This window comes from Adiantum capillus-veneris, chromosome 22 (assembly GCF_014529385.1).
Source record: "Adiantum capillus-veneris isolate H3 chromosome 22, ASM1452938v2, whole genome shotgun sequence".
In the NCBI taxonomy this organism is placed as follows: Eukaryota; Viridiplantae; Streptophyta; class Polypodiopsida; order Polypodiales; family Pteridaceae; genus Adiantum; species Adiantum capillus-veneris.
In genome coordinates this window covers 52,917,347-52,936,982 of record NC_140952.1, presented here as the reverse complement: position 1 = coordinate 52,936,982, position 19,636 = coordinate 52,917,347, and the positions used below count along the sequence as shown (strand labels likewise).

The 19,636-nt window shown below is 44.1% G+C and overlaps 1 protein-coding gene and 1 pseudogene across 1 annotated transcript in view; both read left to right on the top strand.

Moving 5' to 3' along the window:
• Positions 1–19,636, top strand: part of LOC147429360 (tRNA (guanine(26)-N(2))-dimethyltransferase 2-like) — an 89,597-nt gene that overhangs the window by 34,733 nt on the left and 35,228 nt on the right. Inside the window, exons 2-11 of the mRNA XM_086495533.1 lie at positions 13,084–13,320; positions 13,404–13,491; positions 13,578–13,699; positions 14,604–14,743; positions 14,881–14,953; positions 15,506–15,594; positions 15,798–15,903; positions 16,146–16,358; positions 16,989–17,183; positions 17,278–17,355. Of these exons, the coding sequence (XP_086351659.1) occupies positions 13,084–13,320; positions 13,404–13,491; positions 13,578–13,699; positions 14,604–14,743; positions 14,881–14,953; positions 15,506–15,594; positions 15,798–15,903; positions 16,146–16,358; positions 16,989–17,183; positions 17,278–17,355 (1,341 nt within the window). The remainder of the gene's footprint in view (positions 1–13,083; positions 13,321–13,403; positions 13,492–13,577; positions 13,700–14,603; positions 14,744–14,880; positions 14,954–15,505; positions 15,595–15,797; positions 15,904–16,145; positions 16,359–16,988; positions 17,184–17,277; positions 17,356–19,636) is intronic.
• LOC147429361 (uncharacterized) lies at positions 250–12,925 on the top strand (annotated as a pseudogene).

Here is a 19,636-nt window from a genome sequence, read left to right as displayed (position 1 = left end):
AGGAGTAGAACTCGGGTGAAGAGAAGATCCTTCTCCAACGCGATTTGCAAGCGAAAGAACCCCTCAAGAACCTCAAGAACCTCAAGAACCCTAGATTCTCATGGATCAAGGACCTTAAGAACCTCAAGAACCCTAGATTCTCACAAATCAAGGACCTCAAGACCCTCAAGAACCCAAGTTCCTCGCGAACTTAAGAACCCAAGATCCCCAAGAACCCACGATTGCAGAATGGTCATCACTCGAAGCGGAATGGATACTTCGCTTGGAGGTGATGAGCATGAGAGAGGCGAAGAAGAATTTTCCTCACCAGGAGGTTTTTCCGACCCTTCCCCATCTACGACAAAGATTGCACTAACTCCTATGGAGGAGTTAGACCAAGAAAGAGAAGCAGAAAGAAAAGCCTACGAAGAAGACATGGCAGCCATAGAGCGCCAGTACCAAGAAAGAATGGCAGCCATAGCACGTGAGAGCGAGCAAGCACGCTTGGAAGCCAAAGCAAGAGAAGCAGAATTTGATCGAGAGAACAAAGAAATGCAAGCCAAGTTTGATCGCGATAACAAAGAAATAAGGCAAGAGATGTTGCGACTCTTTTCTCGAATACATGCACAGATTCAACAGGATAGGGAAAAGGAGACTCTCTCAGTCTCTTCTTCTCCCAAGCATGACGCACAGGATTTGCATGATTGTGTGAAGCATGATGATGATTTAATTGACAATGACTTGCATGATGATTTGAATGACAATGATAAGCATGATAATTTGGATGCCAATGATAAGCATGATGATTTGGATGACAATGACAAGCATGATGAATTGCATGATCAAGAGGCGATTTCTCACAAACATGATGAATTGTATGAAGATGATGTAATTGTCCACAAGGATGATGTGTTAGTGGATGCTTTTTCTAGCGAAGCTAACCTCGTTGCAGATTCGATCAATCACAAAGGATCGATCTTGGCTCTCGAGCCTAGGTCCCAAGAACCCCTTCAGTAAGAACCGATCTTGGCTCTTGAACCTTGGTCCAAAGAACCATCACAGGAAGTATTATGTGTTCGCATGATTGATACGCACGCATTGTTCGAGTGTTTCATTCGTGAAGGTTTCCTGTATTTTAGTTAGCATCGTTATGTGATCCCTTTTCCTAGGCATGACATATTGTATGTTGAGCATGTTTCTATCATGGATGAGCACGAATGTATGCGGATTGTTCATGAAAAGTTGAAAAGTTTGTATGTCAGGATGTCGCATTCCATGTCTCTTCCTTGGCATGACACAGTTTATGAAAGAGCACATGATCGTATGAGCACCAAGCATTGGCATTTCCATTGTGAATTGCCACAATTGATTGATTTTGATCAAACAGAAAAGATTCGACCTCATTGTTTGCATGTGTTTGATGAATGGTTTGTCACTCCGTCTCTATGTTCATCGACATTGCATACACAGTCTTTAGAGAAGACAAGATTTTTTTCCTTCACTTTACATGGAATGGGTATGTTCATAGTTTTGTGTTGGAGTTGGTTTCAAGAATTTTCAGCCATGGAGATTCTTGAAGATGACAGAAGCAGGATTCTAGACGAAGTTGAAGCAAGGAAGGAGATTCAGAAGACTTTGTGTCGCTTTCGGCGCGGCCCAAAGAAGCAAGCGTTGCAGACCTTTATGAAGTTCAAGTACCACACGACCCACACAGCAGAGTGGGCCGGCGAAGAGTCCCTTCCAGGAGTCTGAATGCTGTTGGTGATCTCCCTTGACGCCATACAGTTCGGTACCAATACCTCACTTTGAAAAGGAGGGGATGTCACGTGACACATCCCAACCCTATGTGTCCGTGAACAAGCTACACCATAGCAGGGTTCCCGTCAGTTCATTTAGTTTAGATTAGCAGTGATCTGGCACTTTTGTGAGTCTATTCGTAGACCGTGCATGCCCAGTCACTTAGCATAGATGCATATCCTCCGGTTGCACACAGCATGATCATCGGAATTCCCATCAGAATCCATTAGCATTAGTTAGGGGAATTTTCCAGTGCATTTAGCCTATTTTCCTATTTATTGGTATTTTCACTTATTATTTTTAAGTGACTTTCCAACAAAAGTAGGTAGGGCAATTTTGCTAAGTTTCTATATAAGCAAACCCAAGTTAGCACTAAATGGCAGAAGAGGCAGCAGGAGCACCTTGCTCAACAGGCAACTTCTCAGCAAGACCAACCCCCGCGACTACTCTGGCGTTTTCTCCACAGAAGACCTTATGTTTTTGCATCAGATCAGCCTTTGCGATTTGTGCACAGCAGATCAGCCCCGACGTCATCACGACACAGCAGATTAGCCTAGCGTTTTTGCATTTGCAGAACCCCGGCGGCAGAAGGACCAATTTCAGCCCCTGGCGTTTGTTGATTTCAGCAGCAAATTAAGACCGGCATTATTCACCTAAAGTGTAGCAGATTCAGCCCGTAAAGACCATCAATTTTCAGCCCTAAGAAACCTCATTTTTCAGCCAAGAAAACGCAGCCAAAACAGTCATTTTCAGCCACCGAAACAGTCCCAAAATTCAGCGATTAGAAGATCTCAGATTTCAGCCATCGTCGTCGTCGTTGTCATCGTCATCGTCGTCATCGTCACCATCGTTGTCATCGGCATAGACCAAGTTGCATAGTCCATTGCATACGCATTGTACACCTTTGTGCAATCAGAGAATAGACCACTCTCGCCGACGAGAGTGGGGCCTTCGGAGGAGGGTTTTACAACCTCTCGGGTGTCGTATCTCTTCTCTCTCCTTCTCTCAGTCTCATTCACTTGCACGCACAATCCACTCACTTTGTTCGTGACCACAACATTCTACAAGACGGAAAGCTCTCTCTTTCCCTAAGAACTAAAAGAAACCTTGAGCGATAAAGATCACTAATCTTGAGAAAATACAACATTCATTCCGTTGCACCTAACATATGCAATCATTCCCCTCACATGTCTTTGAAAGGTGACATCCCTGAAGAGGTTTGGTCTGGCAAGCCTGCTTCATATGATCACTTACGCATTTTTGGTTGCGAAGCTTTAGTGCATGTTAGACCTGAGTTGAGGAGTAAACTAGATGCGAAGTCCATTAAAGGCCTCTTCATGGGATATGGTGAAGAAGGCGAAATGGGTTGTAGGATTTGGTTACCTCAGCTCAAAAGGGTTGTACGCTGCCGGGATGTTGTTTTTAATGAGGCAAGGCTGCTTCAAAACAATTGTGCCTCAAAGCATGACCATAAAAGGGTGAAATTCCAGCATGACCAGCCACCTGTGAGGCCTATTTTTGACCCTGAGGATGCACCACAAATGGTTGAAAATGTAGACGATCCAGTGGTGTTTGAGCCAGATGATGTTGGACAGCAAATTGAGGCTCCTGAAGGGCATTTGCAGCCAAGAAACAATGCTGAAAATGGTGCTGAAAATGATGTACAACAGCCCATTGTTGATGATTTTGTCGTGCCACCTGATGTAAACCCATTGCCTGATAATGTGGATCATTGGGTGAGGCGGTCTACTCGTCAAAGACGGCCTGTGAGTCGATATGACCCCTCTTTGCAATACATTATGTTGAAGATGAGGGAGAGCCTCTTACGTATAAAGAGGCAAAGACATGTGAGCACAGCGACAAGTGGGAGCTTGCTATGCAGGAAGAGATTAAAGCTTTGCATGCTAATCATACTTGGGATTTGGTTGAATTGCCCAAAGGGAGGAAGGCTATTCCTAACAAATGGGTGTATAAAATCAAAACTGTTGATGCAAAACCCAAGTATAAGGCAAGGCTTATGGCAAAGGGATATGTTCAAACCAAGGACATAGACTTTCAGAAAGTGTTCTCTCATGTTGTGAAGATGACCACTTTGCGTGTATTGTTTGCCATTGTGGCTGCTCTTGATTTGGAAATAGACCAAATGGATGTACATACCGCTTTCTTGCATGGTGATGTGGAAGAAGAGCTTTATATGAAGCAACCCGAGGGTTTTGTCATCCCTAACAAGGAACATTTGGTATGTATGCTCAATAGAAGCTTGTATGGGCTGAAACAATCATGTAGACAGTGGTACAAGAAGTTTGATCGCTTCATGCTTAAACATGGTTACAAAAGAAGCCATGCAGACCATTGTTTGTATACCAAACGTGATGAGGATGGCAGCCCGATCATTCTTGTGCTCTATGTAGACGATATGTTGATAGTTGCAAAGAAAAGAAGCACTGTAGATGCTCTTAAAGGGCAGTTGAAATCTGTGTTTTCAATAAAAGACCTTGGGGCAGCTGAACATATACTTCGAGTGTGTGTTACACGGCAAAGAGACAAGCGCCTATTGTATTTGTCGCAAGAAAAGTACATTGAAAAGGTGCTGGACAGATTTAACATGGTTGAAGCAAAGCCTCTTGGTGTGCCATTACAGCCATATGTTAAAATTTCCAAGGATGATTGTCCCAAGTCAAAGGAAGAAGCCAATGACATGCAAAGTGTGCCTTATGCTTCAGCTTGTGGTTCACTTATGTATGCTATGGTTGCTACTAGGCCTGACATAGCCCATGCAGTGGGAGTTGTTAGCCGGTTTATGGCTAATCCAGGCAGGTTACATTGAGATGCAGTGAAGTCCATTATGAGGTACTTGAAAGGGACTAAAAACAAATGCCTCTGCTATGGTAAAGGACCAATGGAGTTGAAGGGATTTGGTGACTCTGACATGGCTGGTGATGTGGATACACGGAAATCCACAAGTGGCTATGTATTTACTCTTGCGGGAGGTGTTGTTTCATGGTGTTCTAGATTGCAAAAGATTGTTGCATTGTCTACGACAGAGGCTGAATATATTTCAGCCACTGAGGCTTCCAAAGAAGCTATTTGGTTAGCACGCCTATGCAGTGAGTTTGGTTTGCCTGCCAAGGCACCTATGCTTGGTTGTGATAGCCAGAGTGCCATATGTCTGGCAAAGAACGCCATGTTTCATGCACGCACAAAGCATATTGATGTGCGGTATCACTTCATACGAGAAGTGCTTGAGGATGGCCTTATTACATTGGTTAAGGTCCATACATCACAAAATCCAGCCGATGCTCTCTCTAAGTGCTTACCCAAAGCACAACATCATCTATGCATAGAGATGGTGGGAGTTACGTAGCTTAAAGATGCCATTTATGCCTTTAAGTGGGAGGTTGTTGGGTTAAAGCAGAGTTACCCGGAACGCGGAACGGGAACGGCGACGGGCCTCCCTGCGGAACGGGGGAACGGGAATGGGTCCGGAACGGGAACGGCGCGGAACGGCAGGCTAAAAAACACCCAAATTTTTTTTTTTTTTTAACGTTATGTGTTTGAATACAAGTAGTATTAGAGTCCTTTGACTCTAATACCCACAAAAAACACGATTCGAAGACCATTTAACCTTATTATGACTTGATTGGGATGTGAGGCGCCCAGAGTACATAGCCCGATGAACAACATAGCCAGATGAACAACAATGAGCAAACACAATGCCCATAGTACATACACAATGCTCTCAAATAATTGCAAGAGTAGTAGTCAGAGATAACACTTTGGAATTAATTATGGCTAACATAGTAACAAGCCTCAAGGGCCGCCAGCGGCCAAGGTGCTACAAAAAAACCAAAGGGGGGCAAAGTTCAAACCAGACTTCAGTGACCACAATACCAAAAGACTGAAGGTGACAAATACCATAAAGATGCTAGTAGCTACAAATGGCAAAGAGGGCAAGGCTCAAGCAGCCATACAAAAAGGTGGATAAATGGCAAAGACTCAAGACTCAAGAGCCACTAGCCTGAGAGGCCTCCCAATCCGTAGTAGCCGGCTGTAAATCATGCACATCCTCCCATTCCTCATCATCGAGGTCTAGGTCCGGCTCGATCTCAGCCACAGATGAAGTACCTGGTGTTGGTGGATGTGCATCTCCACCCGCCTGAGAAGCCTCTTGCTCCATCTCCCACTGTGTAAAAGGATCTGTCTGTTTGTCTGTACTCTTGCAAAGCATTTTCAAATTTGCGCTGACGAAGATAAGATCATTAGCCTTCTCCACTCCAAGCCGATTCCTCTTCTTGGAAGCAATGTGGCTAAAGGTACTCCACAATTGCTCCAAGCATGAGGTACGAACTGACTGGCTGAGAATACGGATCGCCAATCTCTGAAGCTCAGGGCCATCATAGCCATAGTCCTCCCACCAAAGCACTGAACCTATTTTCCTGCGATCAATCTGAGCATCTGGACTACCAAATGACCCTCGCATCTCTCTGTACTGTCTCAGCTAATCTCTGACAATGCGTCGCCCATCTCTGTCTAGAACCATCTTGTTTAAGATCTCTGTAAATTGGTTCATGACTTCCCTATCTGTCTCTTGTCCTGTACCTTGGAACTCTGGATCCACCATGTACGCTGCCCCGTGTAAAGTAGAGGCATATGAATTCCACCTCGAGCTGCAAAGCGCATGGATCTCCTCATATCGCTCTGCGTTCGGCTCAAGCTGTGCAAGCTGCTCAATCATGCGGTCCATTGCCTCATAAATCTTGCCAATGCAAGGATCTATGCCATCCAGAACTCGAAGCAAATGAACCACCGGTTTTACCTGTGCATCTAGACTCTTGAGCTCCTTCCAGAACTCAAGATCCTCTGCCTTATCCTTGCACAAAATCCCTGCAACTGTCTTTGCATAGGGGGAGGTGGTGAACTCATCATTGATGAAGACCTGTCGGACCGCATTTTGACATTCAGACAGCCTGCGTACAAGAAGAAAGTTGAATGCGAAGCGGGTATCTGAATACTTTAGAAGCACTTTGCCGCCCGACCTCTTGAGGTACTCACTCCGAATCAAGTTGTGATTGTTGATGAAAGTAACCATCTTCACTGCATCAGCAATGACTGGAGCAATCCAGTCTAGCTTGCCGATGTCTTTCAGAAGGTTGTTCAAGCAGTGTGCCATGCAAAAGCACACTGTCACATGCGGATAGTGGCCCTCTATGATAGCTGCTGCTGCCCTGTTTGATGCCTCCCCATCTGTGACAAAGGCCACCACGTGTTGCTCACCGATGGTTTCTATGGCCGCTGTCCACTCTGCAGAGAGGACATCGGCGGACTTGCCACTCTCAGTGGCATCATGAGAGTGCACAAAGTACATCTCTCCACTGGAGTATGCGACGAGACCATGGATAGATCTCTTCCTTGTATCGCTCCACCCGTCAGCAATGAGGGAAACGCCATGTTTTGCCCAAAGACGCTGAATGTTGAGGGTTGCTTGCTCCACGATAGCCTTCTCTCGATCGAGCAAGGTGGTTCGGAGAGCCTCTGAAGATGGCGGCACATAGCCGGTGCCCTACTCTCCTATCCGTTGCACCATGACTTTCCAATACTCCGACCTATTTCGATCAAACATAGAAGAGGTTAGTATCAAAAAAGTGGAAACGACGATAACGAAAGAAATGAGAGAGAAGATTGATGAATCATAAAACAATGTACATACCTCGCTGCGACAAATGGGATATGGTCGTGATAGAAGAATCGGGCCACGGCCGCATCTACCTCTTCTTTCTTCTTTGGGTCCCAAGAGGTGGTAAGGGTCTTTTGGCGACGAATTGGACCTTTTGAAGATGCACCAACACCTACACCGGGTAGAGAGGAAGAAGGGAAAATGAGGGTCTTTGGATCAATACCTTTGCGTGCCGGCTTGGCTTTATGGTTGAATTGCCGATCCTTTTCCTCGAGCTCCTTCCTCTTCTCGATGGTTACGTTGGCACAAAATTTCACCTCATGTCCCGGCACTCGAAGAAAGTGTGCCCTCACTTTGTCATGCCCCCCTTTCCGCGTGTAAGAGCATAGCTTGCATCCCCATGCACGAGAACCTCCCGCCGCCGACAAGGTGCCCTCCGAGGTCACTTCATCCCATCACGACCATTCCTTCGTCTTTTGAGTGTTGCCCGCATGAACGGAGGGGGTTGAACGAGAAGAAGAGGCCATGGATGATGGATTATCCGTGAAAGAGAGAGCTTGATCTTGAACTTTGAGAGAGAGAGAGAGGGATTGAGAGAGAGAGGCTTACCGCTTGATTCCGTGAGAGCTTGAGCCTTGAGCCTTGAAAGTTGAGGGTTAGAACTTAGAAGTTAGCCCAAGAGAGAGAGAGGTTGAGAGCTTGAGCCTTGAGGCATGCCGCGGCGCCACACTATGGCTTGAGAGTTGAGAGTAAGCTAGGGAGAATGAGCTTGGCTTGAGAGTTGAGAGCAAGGCTCAAGCAAGGGAGAATGGGCCTTGAGGCTTGATGAGTGTGTGAAGAATGGGGGAGGAGGGGGGCATTATATACTTTTTTGACTGCTGAAAATGGCCGTTGGCTGCCTAACAGTCATTTTTTTCAATTTCAAAAACTGCCGTTTATGGCCGTTGCGGCCGTTCCGGTCCGTTCCGTCCCGTTCCAGCCCGTTCCGGTCGTCCCGTTCCGGTGACAGTTTCCAGCCGGAACGCCGTTCCGTTCCGACGCGTTCCAGAAAATCCCAGCCGGTCGGAACGTCGTTCCGGCGTTCCAAGGCCCGAAATGTCCGTTCCCTGGTAACACTGGGTTAAAGGCCTAAATAACCCCTTTTTGTACATTTTTATACTGAACCTGGACACATTTTTTAAAGGTCACTTATAATAAAAGTGGGAAAACCCAAAACTCACTTATTGAGTTTTCCCCAAAAACGTGAGCTCTCTCTCTCCCTCTTCTTTTGCTAGCGCTTCCTCTCCTGCTGCTCTTCGCCTCCCTTCTTTGCACACACACTGCACTTCCTCGCGTGCTCTTTCACTTGCACACACCGCCACGCGCTCATCAGTTACCGGTGTTTGAATCCGTTGGTCGGAGTCCAAGGCTCATGCATCTGGCAAGAAACTAATCAGACATATCTAAAACACTATGGATGAGTGCACCAATCCATTGTTGCTGGCCGGATTATGGACAGGATGTGCTTCAAAGTTGGTTATCTAGGAGTATTTTGGACGTGATGTGTTCACAGTTCACAAATGGGGATTCTTGGACGTAGTGTGATCTATAGTTTAATTTTCTACAAGGCAATCGATGCTCAAGATGGCATTCTTTAAGGGTAAAAGTTGAGGGTAGCAAAACCGAGGTGTACCCAGTTGGTGGCCTCGTCTGGGGTGTCCATGGTAGCTTCTTCATCGACTTAGTCTCACCATTTATGTCCACAATGAGCTGTAGAGAGTGTGTTAAAGTTATGGCATCTCAAGTGAACTGCCCAATGTGATCCCATTATTTGTCAAAGTTTGGGTAGGGCAATTTACTGAGGTGGCTATATAAGCACACATAGCCCCCATTGTATTATGTGTTAATTTATTGCCAAGGTTGGTTGGTTCAACTCTCTCTCTCTCTCTCTCTCTCTCTCTCTCGTGCATTTTCCCCTTGGTCTCTAAGCTTCCGCATCGATGATTTTGACAGTTCTATGATATCCTACAGAAGCAGATGATGGTGGAGGCCAAGGATTACGTGGACATTAGGCAATTTGCAAATTTATATGAGAGACAAATCAATGATACCTTGGGGAAGTTGGTTGGTAAGAGAAATGTTTCTCTTGGTGTCTACCCTAGGTTTTTGTGATGGAGGACAACTGCTTACAACGGATACTTCATATCCATTTGGTAGCTAGCACTGAGCTTTATGCTTTCTACAAGGCTAGAAGTGGAGAGAGCTTTTGGCAGATTTGTGCAGGCTTCCTACAACCAATTTACCACTTAATGATTATCTTATTTTTTGATGTATCTTGTGGTTGTATAGGTATTTCCCCCCATGATCTCATTGTATATCTTTCGTGGTTTTTCGCATAATTCTTGTATATGAACCTTTGGTCGATTTTATGTAATGCAAAGGGTCACAAACACTATTATAGCTCTAAAAAGAAGAGGGATAGAGAAAGGAGAAGACGCATTGATGGGGTCAAGCCACTCGTCTCAAGGGCCCCCCACACCATTATGGATGTGGTATTTGCTTTAGATTGCGTAAATGGAATGTACACCAATGCAATACCTCAATGCAAGACTCGACTCGACTCGACTGTGAGATGCAACAAAATTGAGAGAATATGGCAAGGGCCCCCCGATCGTTACCGATGTGGTATTTGCTTTAGATTGGGTAAATGGAATGTACACCAATGCAATACCTCAAGGCAAGACTTGACTTTTTGGGTGATGTAACAACAGTTATCGGCAACTCTTTGGAATGAAGCACCTCCGAACTGATTTGATGTACCGATTGAATTCGGCTTGATGTGGGTGGTGGATGGCTACCAAGGGATAGATCTGGGGCTAATTTGCTGTCAGGTGCAGTGGAATTGAAATGGTGAAGACCTAGGTTTTACACTTCCACATATCTTTACTTCTTTCTTTGGAGAGAGAGAGAGAGAGAGAGAGAGAGAGAGAGAGAGAGACACCCGATGGGGTCCCAACCAACCCTCTCAAGGCCCCCCCTCACTGTTGCCAATGTGGTATTCGCTTTTGATTGCGTAAATGGAATGCACACACATGCAATACCTCAAATGCAGTCTCTACTGACTCGATGGGGATGAAGCACCTCCGGGGCTGATTTGATACACCTTTCTATCCGTCTCGATGTGGGATTGCTGATGGCCACCAAGGGGTAGATGTGGGGCTGAATTCCGCTCCCAATGTGAAAGGAATGAAGGGCTAAAAATGCAGATCTCGATGATGCCGATGATAGGCAGCAATGGGAGCACTTGATGTGGCGGGGGAATGGCTGAGAAGAGGCTCGTAGAGCTGCTGAAGTAGGAGACCGCATCTAGATTGCTGGTGTTAGATCTTTTTTTCCGAGAAAAAGATTCTTCTATTAGTTAACGAAACCGCCCATGGGGCTACAACCTCCTCTACAAGAGAGGGCTACAACAATCATGCTGGGGAAACTCTCCCTCTGAAAAAACAACATATGTACAATGAGGCTATATCAAGGGATGGGGGGAGGGAAGAGCTTCACAGGTGGACGGTAGTGCCATCTGAGCACACCCTGGACCATGGTGAAAAATGGCCCAGGACGCCAAAGTCGAAGGAAAGCCTCTCTGCGCTCCCTTCTTCTTCTTCTTCTTCTTCTTCTTCTTCTTCTTCTTCTGCGCTCCCTCATGCGGTCGGAACTGCCCTGGAGTCTCTCGATCTGTCCTCTGAGAGTATGGACCAGCTCAAGCCAAAGGTCCCGAACAGTCTCTGTTGGTGGTACAGGGCGAGCCTCGAAGATGCAGAAGCAATGGGCCCGCCAGATAAACCAGAGTGTCAGGCCACTGATGAGCTCCCAACACACCTCTCTCTCACTGCACCACTCCTGTGGAGTAAGCTTTGTGTGGCAGGCTGGAGTGTAGGTCGCCCCCCCTGCATCACTATCATCCTGCTGGTGGATGATAGCTCAAATTGAAGTGCCGGGCCCGTGAGAGTGGACCAAGCAGCTGCCCCCCAAGTGTACTGCCGAGCTGTGGAAAGAGCGGGCATCAGCCGAAGAACACGCAGCCACACCTGCTGTGCCAAGGGACAGTCCCAAAGACCCAAAGACAGTGACGCTGACTCTCCACAAGATGGTCACAAGCTGTGCATGCGGACTAGAGACCACTATGCACAAGCCAGCTCCCAACTGCTGTAGCTCTGTGTGCGACCAACCACTGAAGCAAAGTGACTCGCCTCGGCAGTCTGGAGTCCCACAACCTCTCCCAAAAAGCTGCCAAGAACTCAGTTGTGAGACCCTCCTCCTGCCAATGAGGTGCTGCAGCAAGACGAGCCTCTCTCTGTGCTGCCAGTATGTGACGTCCCAGTCAAACATTGTACTGAAAGAAAGGGACACCTGTAGAAGAGACGGGGTCCCTCCAAAGCCACTCTCTAGGATCCCACTGTACTCGTGCCAGTGGATAGCACTCCCAAGCCCCCAGTCTCCAATGTCCAGTCTCGAGAACAGTTGGGTCAGGATCGATGACACAAGTCCTCCCACAGATGCCACCACTCGGATCCTCTGAAAACAACACTCCGCCAACTGCGGGGCCTCTACTGCAACTCGCTGTAAGTGTCCCTCACCTTGTAGCTCGAAAAACAGGGAAGGAACAGTCTCTGAGCAAGCCCGAACAGAGATGAGAACCTCCGGCGAAGAAGGGGCTGAAAACTTAAAAACGCTGGCCGATTTGCTGGCGCTAGGGCTGAAAACTGCAAATCACTGGCTGATCTGCAGCGTTGTACGTCACCGTACGCGTCAATCCTGCATGGAGCAAATTTTCATGTGACATTTCAGAACATAAATAGATATTAAATTGTAGTTGTTTTCTTTGTATTGAGTGTACACTTCTATGCTCAAGGCAATAAAGGTGGTGTAAGTTGTACATTTGCGTCATATCTAACAATTTTGACAGACTATGGAGCTGAAGAGACATGAAAAATTTGTCGTGGTTTTCATTTAAAAATAATGTGCACTTATAATAGTATCATAGTTGGTGCTAGTGCCTTGTAATCTTCTTCAAGAAAAGCCCTTTGATATCTCTTTTACTCTTAATGGCAAAAGGATGTGGAGCGGCGGTTTCTATCCATGATAGATTTATAGGGTCAGCTTGAAAGTAAATGGGAAATCATTAACATTAAGTTGTTCAGATGAGAAAACTACGTTTTATGGCTTGTTTAAGAAGAGTGTATGGAAGTTTAATGGTGTTGATGATCATGTTTTGCTTCTTCATGCAAAAATAGTTGAGTGTGTAAATTGATTTTTTCTTCCTTGTTTAGAATGTTCCAGGCCTCATGCTTACCAGGGTAGTTCATCCCTCAAATACTTCTTGTAAATAATAGAGGTGCATTAAAGTGAGTTTCAATTCAGTTGGGATGGATGCCCAACAAGAAAAAACATGTCTGTTTGGATTGTATCATGTGTTTAACAGCTGCATATAATTCCTAGTTGTGCCTACCAATTTTTGGTGGCTGGATTCGCTTGAATATGGCTTGGTTTGATACCCAATTAACATGCAAAGCATCCAAATACAGACCTTATGTTTTTTGTGTACTGGGTGGTAGCTAAGGTGGGTTTGAAAGTTAAACTGAACATGTTAGATGCAGATTGTCAACAGGGACTTGTCTATTGCAGTAGTGAAGGCTTTTCTATCTAAACGAGAAGAAGAGTTTATAAATGGAAGAAACAAGAAAAGAAGTGGTGCACAGAGCCAAGCACAACCTGAAGAGAAGGAAAAGGTGGAGTCTTCATGTGGGAGTGCACCCTCTGACTCTATGGATTCGAAGACGCAGGATATCAAGTCAGATGCAATACTACCTGTCAAGCCACTTCGCGTTCTCGAGGTTTCAATATTTGCTTTTCACGTACCTCTCTGTAAAGTAGGACACTAGAAAATATATTACCAGGAGCTACCCATTTTCTACAGGCTTTGGCAGCTTCTGGCTTACGAGCGCTTCGTTATGCAAGGGAGATTGATGGGGTGGGCTCTGTCATAGCACTGGATAATGATGAAGGTGCCTGATTTTTGCTTTGCTGTCAGGCTCTTGCACTAAACAACGATGGATCTTTTGTAAATGCATTGAATTTCTTGTGTGCGTAGTTGCTGTTGAATCCTGCAAACGCAATATAAAGCTGAATGGTTCTGTTGCTGCTGCAAAGGTGCAACCTGTTCATGCTGATGCAAGGGTTTACATGCTTACACACGAAAAAGAATTTGATGCGGTTAGTATCGGTCATAAATATAGGAAAATGTCACTGTAGGACTTTTTGAAGGACTTGTTCCTTGTTTGCATCCCCCATTAGAGTTTTTCTTTTGCTGCCCGTCACTGTCATATGCATTGATATTTTGAGTACTTGTTCTCCTTGTTTGGACAAGCAGCTAAGTGGAGGTTGCATATTATCAAGTTTTGGACTTAATACTTCTTTGCATCTTCTAGGTAGGTTCATAGTATTCATTTCTAGTATTTAGCTTACATTAGGATTTAAGAATTTGTTCCTTTAGAAGTTGTTGTGTGGAGTCTGATTTCTAGGATTAAATCTTGAGATGTCTTTTCCTTGTTAGTTCAAAGTTGAGTACTTGTTTCAAGTTTTAGTCAAGTAAGCTGCTTCAACTTATTTGCTTATGCCTTTTCTAAAACCATGGTTAAATGAATAATGGTTTGTTTTTTCTAGATTTCTTTAGTAGCAAATACAGTGATTTAGTTTTTTCTTTTTCTTTTTTCTTGTTTTTTTGTGTCCCTTGCATTTTGTATTTTTATGAGAGTTTTATCCCCTCTATTTGTAAGTTCAGATTATTCTGACCTTATGAAGGTATATTGATATTTTGAGTACTTTGACTATTCTCTCCTTTGCGTTCATGGTTTGGCTTATCTGCATGTCATAGTCTTTGGATTGTGACATGAAATCTTGATCAGCTACATATTCTTTTCGTGAAGAAAGCAGCCTGTCTAGCTAGAAAGAAAAGAGAGTGGTTTGGTTTTTAACTAAGCCAAACTCATAGAAAGGACAATTTCAACATGATACTGGGCATACCTTATTTCTAGTTTCTAGAGACCATTGTCAAACCAGAGATGCAGTCTTCTAATAATAGATCAGGCTTTCTCTTATTGATATTGATGTTCTGCAGGTGGATGTCGATCCTTATGGTTCCCCATCGGTTTTTCTTGACTCAGCAGTACAGACGGTTGCAGATGGTGGTCTTCTTATGTGCACTGCAACAGATATGGCTGTTCTTTGTGGAAACAATGGAGAAGTTTGTTATTCCAAGTATGGAAGTTTATCATGAATGTGTGTGGGTGCCTGTTCTGTGCCTGTGCCAATTCCCTTGTTGATGTGTGAGGCTAAGTCTAATACTCAAGAGGAAAAAGAGTGCTGACCTTTTATCTTGGTCAATTGCATTTCAGGTATGGAGCTTACCCATTACGTGGGAAATATTGTCACGAAATGGCACTTCGTATACTTCTTGCCTCTATTGAGGTATGGTGCAACACAAGTCTGATGGGTGGACATTGTTTACTGTCATTTTAATATCTTTTGTATGCACCCACTGCTCCATGGTGTGGAGTAGACCTATTTTTCCGTCGTTTGTTTTTTAATAAGCCCTGTTACTATTCACTAGCACTTTCACTGCACAGTGAAGGGAAGATTTATTAGTCTGTGGTCCGGCTCTGTTAAACCCCAATGACTTGGGGCAAGATTGCCTTCAGGGAAGCAGAAAATTGTGGTTTGCTGGAACCGTTTGGCTGTCTCACCTTATTCTGGAGTCCTTGAAGATGTGGTTCATTCCACTTGGTCTAATTATTTATTGTATGTTGCTAGCCAATATGATTTTGTGCAAAAATTGTTAGTTAGCTCTTGATTGTTTGTTTGGAGAAGCAGCTCACTGACTCTTCCTTGCTTAATGATTAAGGAAGAGTATTGAGCTGCTGCAAGAATTTGTGTGGACCTTGTTAGAATTGTTCTGGTTATTCATAAACATGGTGTTTGACCTTACAACATCCTAATTTTCATCATTTATGGCTGATGCAGAGTCATGCAAATCGTTACAAGCGATATATTATACCAGTGCTGTCAGTTTCCATTGATTTCTACGTTAGGGTGTTTGTTCGGATATATACGTAAGTTTGTTGTAGTGCTAGTGGATCACCTGTTTTGCTGATTTATGATGGGTGAAGCAAGTGAAAATTTTATTACTGAAGATGTGTTAACTTAGTGATGAAGTATTTACGTTTATGTCCCATCAGGTTTCAGAAGGCAAAGAAAAGAACAGGAAACTTTTGATTTCTTTGGTAGTTGATCAAGTTATGCATCTTTCTTGCAGGTCACCAAAAGCTGTGAAAGCTTCTGCCAGCAAGTTGTCGTACCTTTATCAGTGTGTTGGTTGTGATGCTTTTCATCTGCAACCAGTTGGGCGTATCGTCTACAGGGTATATTGAGGAGCCATTTTGTGTACATGTTGGGGATTCAATTGCTGTGGTGATGCATTAAAGAAACTTGAAAGACTTTCAAGAGAGAAAGTCTGGTTGTAGGCTTGCTTGCATACATATTTTAGCTGGGCGTGCTTTATGGTGTGAGCTGAAATTCAGTATTTTGGAAAGGGTCACTTTACAGCTATTTTGGAAACATGTTTTCCATTTGATTGCTAAAAATGGAATTTTCTTGAATACAGGATGATAATGCACGTTATTTACCTGGTACTGGCCCAGTAATCCTGCCCGAATGCAAGCATTGTGGAAAACGCTTCAATATGGGAGGGGCAATATGGTCTGAACCCATCCATGATGCTGATTGGATAGCTTTGATTTTGAAAGAGATGAATGCATCCAGAAAAAGTTATCCGGCATTTGATAAAGTGCATGGTGTGGTAACAGCGATTTCTGAGGTACTTGTCCAAATTAAGTACAAACTTTATCTGTTAAACGAATTCAATGAATGCACATTTTATTCTTTTAGCTTCATTGTTGTCGTCCTTCTCAATTTTCAACCTATGTTATTCTCTTTGTTTCGTGGTTTTTATGTTGTCTTACATTGCTGTGATTTTCTATTCCAGTACACCTGTCTTTTCACAAGAAGTAGCAAAAACGGCATTCAAAATAGCTAGATGTGCCTCGGGTATGTAAACACTGAGATATGTGGCCCTTGGTGCTTATGAATGCTTTAAATGTAGCCTACTTCACCTGAACCCTGCACGAGATTTTTGAGCCCTGTATTGTGTATTGCATTTATGAAGTGTGTGAATCCGTGATCCTTGCATGTGCTTTGCATGATGTTTGAACATTGTGTGTTCTATAGATTTTGAGCTTTGTGTAAGATTCACCAGTCTCTGTATACTTTATAGGAATAGTCATTCTAGTATATTTTATAGAATGTGATCTCTCTCTTTGTCGCTCTTTCTTTTCTACAGGGACCTTGGAGATCTTGTTGTGACCTTTCTTTCTCTTATATTTATCTAGGAGAAAAAGTTTAGGAAATAAATTATTAATAAACTAACTACTTTACCCTGGGCATGCAGGAACTTTTGGATGCTCCTTTATATTTAAGCTTACATTCCCTGTGTTCGACATTGAAGTGCACTTCTCCTTCTGCAAGCCTGTTCAGGTATGCAGTGGTTAATGCAGGATACAACATCTCGAGTTCTCATGCGTCTCCATTGGGCTTGAAGACTAATGCACCGATGGATGTAGTGTGGGATATAATGCGTTGTTGGGTATGCTTTTAATACTAGGTGTTGTGGTTGACTGTTTTTTTTTGTGACTACACGCTGTTTGCCAATTTTATTTTCGTTGAATTATGCTGGGCAGGTTAAGACCCATCCTGTGAAGGCGCAAACTCCCGACCACGCTGGAACTAAAATTCTCAGTCAAGAGCCGGTTCTTCAGGTTAGACTTTTGATTTCATAGATAGGAAAGCAAATCAAACAAGGCTGTTTTATTTTATGAGACAACACAAGGTAAGCTACTCTGCTGTAGATAGAGAGCTCATTCTACCATATTAGATTCACTCTTGGAAAGACCGGTTAGTTGAAGTTATACTTGTTATACATTGTTCATTAATCGCTTAGAGCTATCTACAATTGTGACTGTGTTCCTTGAATTCTCGTTGAGCACTGTTTTGACACCAACAATTGTGTGGCTTAAGAAGAGTTGATGACTGAGGGGGATTCTTGTGTGAACAATGTTGGGCCGTAGCCCAGGAGATGGAGGAGGAGAACCAGAAGAAAGAGAAGAAAGAGTAGAGTTCTTGCACGTACAGAGCAATCGGCCAAAATAAGAGAGTTTTAATTAAAACAAACCTTACATTTATATAGATCACCAGACCCATGCTGCCAACATTATCAACTTACTAAACTTAATTCCCCTTCAACCTCGCATGTGTTTCTAGCCACACCTCTATGAGATGAGTCCCACACCTCATTCATATACCCATCCCTCAAGCCTAGAGCCTCTTGTCATTTGTGTGAAAAAACCCAACAATCCCCCCCCCCCCCCCGTCCAAGTTTCACACAACTCGTGCTGAGCGTGTACTCAACGTAGAGAGCAGATTTCTCATCACAACAACTGACATCACAGCATGGAGTCCACCATACATGATCACAGACTCATAAACTTCCAATTGGGCTGTACCAAGTATAAACATACCGAGAGTATTTAGAATCTTTACATATGGAGTTTGTTGACCATAAACCAAAATTGCTAACTCAAACTACCACGAGCAATGAAACTGTCTACTAATCCGTGATATCTTGAAGAGCAGTTGGAACAGTGTATGTAGAACAACCGCATGGTGTTGTTCAAAAAGGGAAGAAACAAAGTGTGCTGTAAACAAGGCTTTGTATGGTTGAAAGCAAGCTCTGGATGCTTCAAGCTCCTCATGCTTGGTACGAGAAGATACATGCTTATTTGGCTGACATGGTATTCAAAACACTCCATTTTAGATTACGTCGTATGTTAAGCGTGTGGTTGACGTACATTTGATCATTGTTTTCTACACTGATGACATGCTGCTCACTGGACCAAGTGAGAAACACATCGCTGAAATTAAGGCTGTTTTGGAATATATTTTGACATTATTGCTTAGATTCGGCCTTGAGGACCACAAGCCTATTGCTACTTCTATGGAGACAAGTTCGAAGCTTAGTCTTTGTGATACTGGAGATTACTTTGGTGTCACTCTCTATTAACAAGCTGTGGGATGCTTTGTCTATGTATGCAATATGAGGCCATACTATGCATAGCCCAAGGTGTAAGCATCGGCATGTTGTTAAAAGGAGCTTGTGCTACTTAATTGACACTAAACATCTTGGGTTGTTTTAAGCCAAGGGGAGATTCTTTTTGCAAGATTTAAATACTTTTTCCGGCTCAGATTGGGGTGGTTGCTGTGACACTTGCGTGTAAAAGATGTATTCGTTCATGCTTGGTCGTAAGAAGCTTGTTGTGACCACTTCTAGATGTGAAGTTGAGTACATGGTAGCGTTCATAGTTGTGTTGACTATGGTTGACAATCTGTTCCAATAAAAATAGCTGACGGTGACGCATCATGGCTCTAGGGTTGTCAGGTGCAGCGGAATTAAAATGGTGGCAAGATCTAGACTTTACACGTACACAAATCTTGACTTCTTTCCTTGCTTGAATGTGCGCTACTTGGCACGAATGATGGCTCCTTTTATTTTCTTGGAGAGAGAGAGAGAGAGAGAGAGAGAGAGAGAGAGAGAGAGAGAGAGAGACCCGATGGGGTCCCAACCAACCCTCTCAAGGCCCCCCAACACCGTTGCCGATGTGGTATTTGCTTTTGATTGTGTAAATAGAATGTACACACATGCAATACCTCAAATGTGGATTCTATTGACTTGAATGAGGAATGTCGCTGCGGTAACTCTTCAGAATGAAGCACTTCTTGGGCTGATTTGATGCAGCTTTGGATCCAGCTTGATGAGGGGTTGCTGATGCCCACCAAGTGGTAGAGCTGGGGCTGATTTGCGCTCCGGATGCGAGAGAATGAAGGGCTGAAATCTGGTTGCAAAAACGCAGATTGGCTGCAAAAACGCAGCAGATCTATCGCGCAAAGCAAGGCTGAAGATGATGGAGCAAATGATGGACAACGATTGGAGCACTCAATGGGTTGGCGAAGGATTGGTGAGCTGCAGTAGGGAGTTTGCGTTAG